Source organism: Phalacrocorax aristotelis, chromosome 10, assembly GCF_949628215.1.
Source record: "Phalacrocorax aristotelis chromosome 10, bGulAri2.1, whole genome shotgun sequence".
Lineage (NCBI taxonomy): Eukaryota > Metazoa > Chordata > Aves > Suliformes > Phalacrocoracidae > Phalacrocorax > Phalacrocorax aristotelis.
This window is the reverse complement of record NC_134285.1, coordinates 23,513,653-23,525,125: the sequence shown is the minus strand read 5'-3', so window position 1 is coordinate 23,525,125 and position 11,473 is coordinate 23,513,653. Positions and strand designations below refer to the sequence as shown.

The 11,473-nt window shown below is 51.3% G+C and overlaps 1 protein-coding gene across 1 annotated transcript; it reads right to left on the bottom strand.

Annotated features, from left to right (window-relative positions):
• Nucleotides 1–3,530: 3,530 nt before the first annotated feature.
• CCDC177 (coiled-coil domain containing 177) lies at nucleotides 3,531–7,937 on the bottom strand. The gene is made up of 2 exons (XM_075105784.1): nucleotides 7,713–7,937; nucleotides 3,531–7,011 (listed from the first exon to the last, which is right to left on the bottom strand). Exon 2 carries the CDS (start codon nucleotides 7,001–7,003, stop codon nucleotides 5,099–5,101), a length of 1,905 nt encoding a protein of 634 aa, XP_074961885.1. The 5' UTR covers nucleotides 7,004–7,011; nucleotides 7,713–7,937; the 3' UTR covers nucleotides 3,531–5,098.
• Between the last annotated feature and the right edge of the window lie 3,536 nt (nucleotides 7,938–11,473).

The following is an 11,473-nucleotide window of genomic DNA, read 5'->3' as shown; positions in this document are numbered from 1 at the left end:
GCTGCATCTGAGTTTTGTGTCTCGTCCTTATACCTCCCTGCATCTGCTTTAAGAAGAAAAACAAAGATTAGGGGAAAAAACCTACTTGCAAAATGGCATTCTAACTATTATATTTTTGTCTTCACCACCAGAGGAAGAATACCCACACCTGAAAGGAAATCTCTTGTTTTAGTGTAACAACAGGTGGTGATGAGAAGCCCTCCTCAGGTAGGATGCGATCAGCCTGTCTCTCTCTGAGTTCAGTAAGGGAGCAGAAAACATAACTTCCCTGAAGCCGCCCCTTCCCTGATGAGTGCAGAGGTGGCTTAGGGGCTGTTCTTAGCAGAACTTCCAGAAAACTAGAGGCTGATGGACTTTATATTGCAAATTCTGTTTTTCCCACGTCTCCCATGTGCAGGCTTGGCTTAGTAAAGATATGCACACCAAAATAAGTCCTCTCTCAGACCTGTGTGCACTGCATATTCAGCATTTGTTTAGTGAACATAATTCCCCTGACATCAGAAATTTTAGCACAGAACGAGCCTGGAGCTCCATGAGCATTGTAAGAGAAACACAGTAGGTAACCAAGGCAAGAAATCCAATCCTCACATCTCTTATCCATGTGGTGAAAGAATTTATGCAAAACTGGGTTAAAAAATACCTTGTAAAATATTAACCAGTGGTGGTGCAGTTGCTCCTTCTAATAGCTTTTGAACGTCTGCCAAATTTAACCCTGACAGAGAGATTTTGTCTTAGTGAAGAATTTTGTGTGAAGAGGCAGCATGCAGAAGAGATTGTTGGCCCTCTCACTGGCACTGAAGGGCCCCAGCTTTAGCCCAGATGCTGCTAAAAGCTAGGCCATCTCTTGTTTATGTAGTCTGTGAATACTCAATATGTGTGAAAGATTCATCCAGAGCTCAGACAGAAGAAACTGCTCTTTAGCCAATGGTTCTCCCCATGTGAATTCTCTGATGTCTAATCCAACATGAACTCACCCCGCAGCCTTGGTTTCACTGAAGTGAGAATCACAGGGCACTCACCCAAGGAAACCAGGCTGCACAGTTCTGGGGCCTCTGAAATTGTCTTATTCTGCCATAGCCAGCAGTGTGGCAGACTCTTCTGATACTGTGTGCTTGAGCACGTTGTCTCACTATGCAAAACATTAGCATATAATGATGGGAGTTTTACCTGAAAATTCATCCCAGGACTTGGTTCTGTAATTCTTTTTAGAACATTTAAATTGCATTGGAGTCTTTCTCCCTAATATTTCAATATCTCAACTTCAGAAACCCTGTAAACATTCAGAGTGGTTTCTAGCAGGTCAGCTTCTAGCAGTAGTCCTAGTCAATGGGCAGTAGCAAGCAGTGCAGTGGTTTTCAAGTGGGGTTAGAAGTGTGTCTACATGTCAGTGTTTGGCTTTAGATTTGAATGTTTATAGTGACATTGGATCCAGATTTTGGGTTGTCCCATTAGATCTGTGGGATCTGACATGAAACCCGGAGCTAGACTCCAAGTGTTCAGGAACCGAAACCTAGAAATTTGATGCTATCTGGATCTAAAATGTGTTATCAGTCACAGAAGTTGCCTGGTAATTGTCCTTTTGTGGCTGTTGCTTTTAAAGTACAGGTATTTCAAGGTCTAGTGGCCATGCTGCGTCATGCATGCAAACGGCCTAGAAGCAAAGTCTTCATCATAGCCTCATGATTATAATACAGCAATTGCCTCAAATGTGTTTTCTAATCCCAGGAGAGGACCAACCTAAGTAATCTTTCTGCAGGACCTAACCAAATGCCATCGCCTGCTCCTCTGCTCTAAATAAGCTGTGAACTACTAGGCTGTGAGGTAACGTGTTGCTTGCTTTGATTTTTAGCTCTCCCTGGCCTGCAGCTCAATATCAAAAACACCAGACAGGCCTATTCTAAAAGGGCCATACTTTTCACATATCTCCCAGGGTTTAATTTCTGTTCACACAGAAACCCAGCAGTAAAACTTCTCAAATAAACAGAAGCATAAGCAGTCCCAAGATGTACCTCTCATGCCTCCACCCAACTTGCTCAGTTAAGTTTCCATGCTGCAATTTTAAACAACTTATAAATTGCATTGATTTTCACAAACTTTGGACTGGAACCACTACAGAAATAAGAAAAAATATATCCATACACAGGTTAATGTATTTTGAAAAAAAATATTTTTTTCTTAGATTGTACATTCAAAACTTGAGCTGCACACAGCACAGTATAGGAACAGTGGTTTGCCAATCCAATTACCTCTACATAGGTGTGTTTTCATTAGTTTGGCCGTAGCCCCAACGTGTCAAACTCAGTCAGCAGCAGGAGATGGACCCCACGTGTAATTACAGTCAGTGGCCAAGACATGCCTCCTGGGCTGTAAAACATTCTCAGTCTACACTGGAAATGCCCTGTCAGAAGGAGGTTTGGACAAAGCCTTCAGGTAGGTTGCAGTAGACCTTTAGGAGAAAACTGCTGTTCCAGTTAGAGACTGTGTCTGCTCATTTGCCCACCACATTTTGCCTTCTTTCAACTGTTTCCCAGCTCTCCCTGTTGCCTTCTGCTAAATGGATCAGTGAACCTCAACCACAGCGCAATGCCATGGGGGGCAAGAGCCCTCGCATCCATGCCGGCAGGCCTTCTCTGCAGCCCCAAAGACTGCAACAAGACGAAAAGTTGGCTATGCTTGAGTCACTGCAGGTTTTATCCCAACTCCAATGCTGCCAGGGACCATGGGAAGTTTTGTGCAGGCTGGATTTGGGCCACTGGGCATCACTTTTCTAGGTCTTTGCAGCTACAAGGGCACACATGGACCACTGCAGAATGAGCAACACATGCAGAAGACTGTTTTTTATCAGGGACCTTGTCCATTGTTACAGCAGGATTGGTTTTACTGTTCAAACCGATTGCCATTTTGAGGATGAGGGTGAGGGGACAGACTCCTACCTGGAAACAGTAATGTAGCTGTCTTTCCCACAGCTACTGATATTTTTAGATTTTGGTGTTAATTAGCACTTTTCACCAATGGATGTTTTACTTTAATAACCACTCAAATAAATAAACAAACAAATAAATAAAATAGTACTTTGTGCTTTGTTAGCATAATTTGTCCGAAGACTTTGAAGCATTTTGCCAAGCCAAGTGTTACTATTTCCTGTGAGTCTCCGCAGTCCCCAGAGCCTGACTCTGCTTCCACTTATATCAATAGGAGCAAGCCCAGCCCCTGAGGACTTGCCTGGCGTTGGCAGTGAGCCACTGACTGATGGAGGAAACATCGCTCAGGTGTCCTAATTCCTACTTTTGTGCTGCTTGCCCTCAACAGCACCAATTGTACCGTGATTCAAAGAAGAGCAAGTTCCATTGAAATCAAAGAAAATCCCTACTTGCTTCGTTTTTAGCACTGTTTGTATAATGTCTCCAGCCTTGCAGGGCACCAGGGTGTGCTTGGTTTACTGTTGTTGCCGTTGATTTAAAACCTTCCTTAAAGCCTTCTAAATTCTGGTAAGCAATCTATGTTTGCAGGACTGCATGTCTGTGCCATATGTCAACCTTCTTCTGGTTTTCTCTTCTACTGTGTTTTATGTCAGAGACGTCCACAAGGAAACAAGATCTAGGCTGTTCTTGCTGCTTCTCCGCCATGCTCCAGGTCCGATGCCATCACCACAGCAACCCAGCATGGCATCATGGATGGTGGAACAGAGAGCTGGTGCTGCCCGGAGCCAGAAAAAAACCCAGCAGAAAGTTTGGATGTGTGCTCATAACTGCAGCCCAGCAGAGAGTAAATGTGGAAACCTGGAGCAAAACACTGTCTTACTTGAAAGCTGTGCACAGGGCATAGGTAGGCTTTTCACATTTTTGAGTACATTAACGGACTCAGTTCCCTTTAAACAGTACTGATCCTCATCTAAGAGAACCTGTAATGTACCTTATTTTGTGTATCTACTCCTTCTTGTGCCCTATACAAGAATACAACTGTTAGCACCAGTGGACAGATAAATGCTGCCCTGCTCAGTAGACAATGACAAGAGCTGGGTGAACATCTCACTGTATGTGGCTCATAGGACCATTAAGTTGGAAGGGAGCTCTGGTGGACACCTGCTCAAGGCAGGCCAAGTTGGATAAGGTTGCTGCGGGTCTCCTTAAGTTTTGAGAATTCCTGAGGGTGGTAATTTCTCTACGCAATCTGTTTGCAGGTTTCCAATTACAAATGATCCACATTTGCCATGAAGGCCAGCCACAGGTTCATTCATTTTTGTATCTTAACGAAAAAGTGGGTTATGTGGGCACCCGTCAGTTTGTGGATTGCCCACAAACCTCTGTCCTTCTCCCCTTCCTCCAAAAGAAAAGAAGAAATTGTACAGACATTTGTAAGAGAAACTTTGAAAGGAGAGGAAAGGTGATGATACTCAGAAGGGGCAACAGGTACAAACAGAAAAAGTGAAATTCTGTTTGTGAGCACTTCTAACAGCTTCTGCCCAGCTCTGATCATAACATCTACTTACATGGTGTTACGAAGTCTCGATCTGTGCTTTGTCTTGCTCGGTACCAGCAGTGGGCGAGGGGCACCCAGGGGCGTATGGCATCCTGTACTCCAGCCCTCCTTACCCTCAGCGTGGAAGTGCAGCAGCTTTGAAAATGCAGTCCCATAACTTAAACCAAGCTGCCTGTCACTCAAGCCAGAATCAGCTGGGGTGGTTTTGGTTCTCAGTCAGTAGACTCTAGTAGTAAGTAGTCTCTGTTGTCTGCATTTCCAACCGAAAGGAGAGCAGCTGTAGACATTTCCGGTGTAGACAATCAATCGCTAACTCTCAGGCTTCAAGCAGACGACTTCTGCAGCCCTCTGAGAAAATGTGTGCTTGTGGGGTGGAGGACACAAAAACTCACTTCCCCTCTACAAAGATGAATGAGGTCAGTCCTTAAAACATGCCCAGAACAAAAACATATTTTAAAAAGTACGTGAAATAGCTGCCACATTTTTGTGCGGTACCCTGCTCCCCCAAAATAAGAAATTAGGGTGGTTGTTGCTTTTTAAATGTTAATGTGGAGAAGCTTTCTGATGCATTGTGATGGACAAGCGGTGATGTTCCCCCACTCATCCATGACAAGATCTTTCATTTCTTATTCAAGTGGGCATGCAGTTCTGCCTCCAAGGCCATCTTGTCAAAGGTGCGCATGTTTGTCTCCTCCCGTACCTTTTCCCGGACATGGAAGGACGCCCGAGCAACAGACCTGGCATTTTCTAAGACAGTCTTCTTCTCCTTGAAGATCTGCTCGCTCCTTTCCAGCTTTTTCTCTATAGAGAGGAGGATCTCCCTGCGCCGTAAGTCTTCATACTGTTCCACCTTTTGCTTGTTCATCCTCTGCACTTTCTCCTTCTCCAGACGGCTCAAGACTACCTTGCGGGCTTTTTCTTGGACAACCTCTTCAGCCACCTGGGCAGCATGCTGGAGCTTTCTCTCTGTCTCTCTAGCCAGGGCCTCCAAGTGCTCCTTCTGCTCTCTTTCTTTCTTCTCTGCTGCCAGTTTGGCTCTCTGGATCTGCATGTCCTCCCGCCTGGCCTTCTCCCTCAGCTCCTGGTTCCTCTTCTCCACTAGCTGCTCATAGTTCTCCTGAGCCTTGGTCAAACTCATCTCCAGAGAGGCCTTCAACATCTCCTTCTCTTCTGCCTCTTGCTTGGCCAGTTCCTTGAGCAAGGCCTCGTGTTTCAGCTTCTCAGCTTGGTTGAGCAGTTTCTTCTCCTTCTGCAGCTGCACCTCCTTCTTCAGCCTCTTCTGCGCAGCCATGGACAGCTTCTCCTGCAGGAGCTGCTCCTCTCGCTCCCGGTGCTCCTTCTTGCCCTCCTCCTTTGCCTTCAGATTGTGCTCTTGGTGGAGCTTCTTCTGCTTGTCCTCCTGGACAGCCCTCTCCAGCCTCTCCCTCCGCAGCCGCTCCTGCTTCTCCGCTTGCTCCCGCCACCTCTCCTCGCACACCAGGCGCTGCCTCTGCTTCAGCAAGGTGGCCTCCTCCTGCTCCTGGCTCAGTCTTCCCCGCCGCTTTTCCACCTGGCTCTCCCACATCCGCTGGCCTTGCAGGAGGGCCCTCTGCTTCTCCTTCTCCTCCCGCTCCTTCTGCTGCTCCGCCAGGCGCCGCTGGCTGTCCCACTGCAGGTGGGCTGCCTGCCGCTGCTCCCGCAGGAGGCTGGCCTCCTGGTGCTTGGCGATCATCAGTGCCGCAATCTTCTTGTCCCTCTCAGGCACCTCCGACAGGCCCTTCCTCCTCTTCACCTCGCTGACGATCCTCTCCACCCTTTGGGCTGTCTGCGGCGAGTGGCTGAGGTCACCCAGGCTGAAGCTGCGCCCCAGCAGGGAGCCATTGGCAGTGGCTCCCTCCCGGCCCCGGACGCCCCCCTTGCCCCGGCGCTCCCGCAGGCTCTCCCCGCTGTAGGAGGAGGACGCCCCTGATTCAGAGGAGGTCTTGCCCCAGCTGCCCTCACGGCGCTTCTGCAGCGAGTCCAAGGAGTGGCTCTTGGCCTTGGCACCCCCTGACGCCCCAGCCTTGACCCCGCCATGGGCCCCGCTGGCAGTGGTGGCCGCGGCAGCCCGGGGGACGATACGGGCAGCAGGCGAGGGTGGCAGGCTGCCGAGGGGGGTGAGGATCCGTCTCTTCTCCTCCCGGATAATCCTCTCCCGCTCCTCCCGGCACTGCTGCAGCTTGCGGCGACGCTCCCGCTCATAGGCCTCGTAGAGGCCGGCAGCCACCCGCATGGAGCGCCCGGGGGCCTCCCGCAGCAGCTCCCCCAGCGCCCGCGGCAGCAGCTCCACCGGCCGCACAGCACAGCGGGCGCAGGCCTCCAGCGACCGTGGGCTGGTCAGCACGTACCGGCTGCCCTCCGCCGCCGCACAGTCGAAGTTGTACAGGTCCAGGTGCAGCAGCGGCGACTGCTCCCCGGGATGGGCCGGATCTCCCCCCGCTGCCGCTGCCCCCCCGGGTGCCGCCGGGCAGGGCTGCGGGGGGGGCTCAGCCGGTGGCTCCACCATGGCTCGGCCTGCAAGGGAGAGAGCAGAGGCGGGTGAGCGGGATGGCGGGCGAGAGGGACGCACGGACCTCTTTTGTCTCCCTGGAAAGGCGCAAGGGCAGGGTGCGCAGGGTGAGGGGCCGGAGGGGGTCCCCGGTGGAGTCTGCACCGGGCGGGGGGGGAGGGCTGTGCCTGTGGGAGCGCACCTGGGGTGTGTTTGCAGAGGGAGGGAGGCAGGTTGCGCGGGGTGTTTTGCTGGGGGGGGGGGGGGGGCAGTATTTGGTGGAGGAATGTGTTTGGGTGGTTGGTGGGGGTGTTGAAAGTGTGTGCTCGAGAGAGAGGGGAGTCTTTAGGCTGCGTGGGTTGGGCATGGGGGCGTTTCGGGTGATGGGGGTGTTTGGAGTGACGTGGGGTGCGTTTAGCGTCCCTGTGGCGTGTTTGGGCAATGGGCGGAGGCTGTTTTGGCAATGAATGGGGGTGCTGGGGGTGCACGGTGTGTGTCTGGAGGGGGGGAGTTTGGGGTGGTCGGGGTACGAACGAGGATGCTTGCGGTGCACCGGGCTTGGCAGGGCGGCGGGCGGCGGTGTCTGGGCTGTGAATGAGGATGGGGGTGCACGGGGGTGTCAGGCAGGGCTGGGTGCGGGACCGGGACCCCCCCCCCCTTCTCCCCGGGCCGGTGTCCCCGGCGCAGGACGGAGCCCCCCGCCCGCCCTGCGCCCCGCGGCACTCACCGGGCCGGCGGCCCCGCGCTTTGTCTCTGTGTCGGCAGCCTCTGGGATCAGGCAGGCGGCGGCGGCGTCTCCTCCATGGCACCCCGGGCCCGGCGCGGCGCCCCCACCGCCGGGGCGACGGCGGGCAGGGGCGGGCGCGGGGGGAACCCGCCCCGCAGCCCCGCGGCGGGGCCGGACCGGGCCGGGGCCAGCGCTGCTGCCAGCCGGGGGCCCCGCCCCCTGTCCCCCGCCCCCTGTCCCCCGCCCCGCTGTGGGGGGCCGGGCCGGGGGTGGGTCGGGCGGTGGGCAACCGCCCGGCCTGCCGGGTGTGTCCATCCCTGTGAGCGCACCCCTCCATCCCTGTGAGCGCATCCTTCCATCCCGGTGTCCTTCCTGCACTCATGCCTCCGGGCGTGCATCCCTCCGTGCACTTGCTTCTCTATGCTCGCATCCTTCCCTGCAGACCTTCCCCATATGAGCGGCACTTCCAGGGTCGTGCTCCCTGTTTTGCACTGTGCCCACACACAAACAAGGCCATCCGTATTTACGGATAATATAAGCAAGCATAAAAGCGGGGTAAGAAGGAGGAGGGGATGCTAACCCAGTTTTACAGATGGCAAACTGAGATGCAGCGTGATGAAAGTGCCTGCCTTGGGCCACCAAGGGAATTCGTGCCAGAGATGGAAAAGAAAGGCACAGCTCTCAAGTTTCAGTGCAAAGCTGTTTCCAGCCATGAAACTCTATTCTCTTTAGTGCTAATGCAAGCTATTGTTTGCTGCAGGGGTGTGTCAGGACTGACAAGGGGGGAAACTAGAGCGATGCTATTGGCAATACAGAACACCTTTGCAGGTGCCCATTTTGAACATGCTGGTTGCAGTTACTTTGACGGAACCCCGTTTCTACAGGGATGCTGGGCTCACCAGCCCCAGTGTGGTTGAGGAATGCCCTGCTCTAGAAATACTGTTTAGCAGAAAGGGGGTTGTTGCCGGTTGTAGAACTGCAGAGCATCTGTGCCACACAGTGGAGCAACTCTGACTTTTGTCAGGTAGAGGACAGTAGTAGCAAATGCACCATTAGCCACTGTGTTACGACTTCAGTGGTTTTCAGCAATTTCTTGTTTAACCTCTACAGGCGCAGTTTAATCTGGTTTGCTTTAATAAGGAAGGACTTGGCACTCACCAAAGGACTTCCAGGATGGCCCAGGGCAAGGATACAGAGCAACAGAGGGACTCAAGAAAGGCCTAGGGAGTCCTTGGGAAAAAGCTGAAGAGCTGCAGGTTGATTGTGGGTTTATATCGTACAGGCAAAGACTTTGAATTGTGCTCATCCCTGTGCTGATGAATGCACACAGTAATGATGCATCCACAGCGAGTGGGCAAGCTCCACCAATAAACTGTATTGATTAATCTGATCTCATTCATTCATCATCATCATAGTCTGCAGGGGATGGTTATAAAGCTTGGTAATTAGTTATGTGGAAAATCCTCAGGCCAGGGAACAACCCTCTGCTGTCTGAAGAGTCCAGCTCACTGGCTGATGGGGCTAACCGTTAATATTAGCTGCAGCACCGTAGCTGTCAAGCCATGACTGTGTTCCCTCCTCGTGGAAAATATTAAGCTGGTAAGTGTGTACGCCAGGCAAGGTGTGGGCTTTTCAGGGCTTTTGGCAGGTTCCTGTTTCAGCCTGCAGTGGGGCTGTATTTGGGCCTTAATCTTTCCGGTTTCTTTGTGAATCTTTAAGAGTCCCATTAGTTGTCTCCCAAATGTAATTGGAAGGTGATTTATTGGGAGATTTTAGAAGCAGCTGGATATGACTTTAGGAGACATTAACACACTATCCAAACATGGAGTCATATCCCTACCTCATTAAGAATAAAAGAGATTTGGGATGGGGTAGGAGGAGATCTCTGGAGGAGTTGAACAGGTTCACAGCTAGTGAGTCATTTTCCCACACACAATTACAAGCCCTAATTCTCTGTTGGCTAGAAATGTCTAGAAATCTACACGCTTAGGCAGAGCAGTACTATAAGGTTATGATCCTGCTTTAATAAACATTTTCCTTCTTTGCATTGCTGTTAAGGATAGCAAGAGATGCATGACAGTGGAAAATTGGGAATACAGATTGTGGGGGTGGAAATATTTGTATCACTTCAACAAATTCTTCTGTATGCTCTTCATTGTGCGTGTATTAATTATTTTCTTCCCATCCAACTTTAAAACTGTCCCTACCTAGGTTTTTCCCTGCTCTCCTCGTGAGAACTATTTTATATCCTGCTAGACCTTATTAATGAAATGTTGTAAGTTACTTTCAACTTCAGTTTTTCCTCTGTTTTATCTTCTCTAAATTTGCCCTCCCTTCTGCTTGGGTCTATGCCTTACAAATGTTTGCAAACTGTTTCCGTATCCCCTCAGAGACAAGGAAAGCATACTGTCATTGCAAATAAAACCCCTGTAGTTGCACAATGAGCTCTCGCCTTTCTTCTGACCCACTCCCAGCGTGTCAGGCTCTCCCAGTAGCTGCTGTCCTGAGCTGAGCAGTGGGCTCCTGCCCAGCACTTAATCTCGGTGCTGCCTGGCACCGGGTAGCTATGTGCACAGTCCTGGCGCTGGTGCATTGCCTCCTTCCTCTCTAACATTTCCTCATGTCCCCTCCTCTAATTTTCCAGCTCTCCTAAGGTTTGCTCAACACAGTTTGACTTTCCAGAACTGCTCCCCTCTCTGCCATGGGGAATGTTAGCTGGTGAATTGTTTCCTCCTTGCTAAATAGCTTTTGTTTTCCACATTGAATCCTGTCATCTAGTTTGCAGTTTCTACTCGTTTCTTGTGCTGTGTTTACACTGTTGTTGGGAGGACCCTGACCTAGCTATTGTGCAACTACTCCAGCTCTAAGCCTACTCACTCCTGTTTAAACTCCTGGTTTTGCACCAGAATACTCCTGCTCCTTCCCAAGCCCTGGGGACAGGGGGAAGGTAAGAGCCTTGGAGAGAGGAGAGTAAGGAGCCCTCTAACATAGGTTTTAGGCTACAGGTTGCTGGTATCTCCCAGGCACAGTGTTGTTCTCGTTCTAGCTGCAGATGGAGCATGGGCACCCAGTGCCTTCATGAGGGGGAGGAGGATGAGCATGTCCTTTCCCTGCCTGGAGGCAGCTCCTGCACTCCTCCCAGACACCAGAGCCTTCCTCTGTCAACTGGATGGTTTAAGTACTAATTTAAAACTTTAATGAGGCACTCAGTCTAAGGTCTTATTGATCCCCATCCCCATGATACCCTTGGTCCCTTCCCTCTAAACAGCCCCTTGCCACAAGCCATAATCCTTTGTTTAAAGTCCTGCAGCCCCTCCACCTGAGTGATTTTGCAGCCCGCTCTGAGCTAATGCTGAATGTGAAGTCCCAGGAGTCTTTAGATGCTGGGCTTGCCTGATAGCCAAGGACTGAAACCCAGCACACCACAATGTCAGTGTAACTACCTGACAAAAGCCGAAGTCCTCCTCTGGGAGATTTCAGCCTTGCCTCCATTTATCCACTCCTGTGCCGCGCCTTTGGCTTTTATCACTTCTTGCTTCTGCTCTGCCTGCAGCCCTGGCACAGCCTGCTTTTCCCTTTTCCTGAGGGCAGCAGGATGGGTGTTTGTTTTCTTCCTCCTGTTGCCACAAACCGCCTGCCCGGCAGATGCAGGCAAAGCCTCCATCCTCCCCTGGGTCGCAGGCGCTTTTCTGCAGCCCCTTGCAGGGCTGTTCCAGTGAGGGCATAGCACCCTGAGCGACTTCAAAGTAACTGCCCAAAGC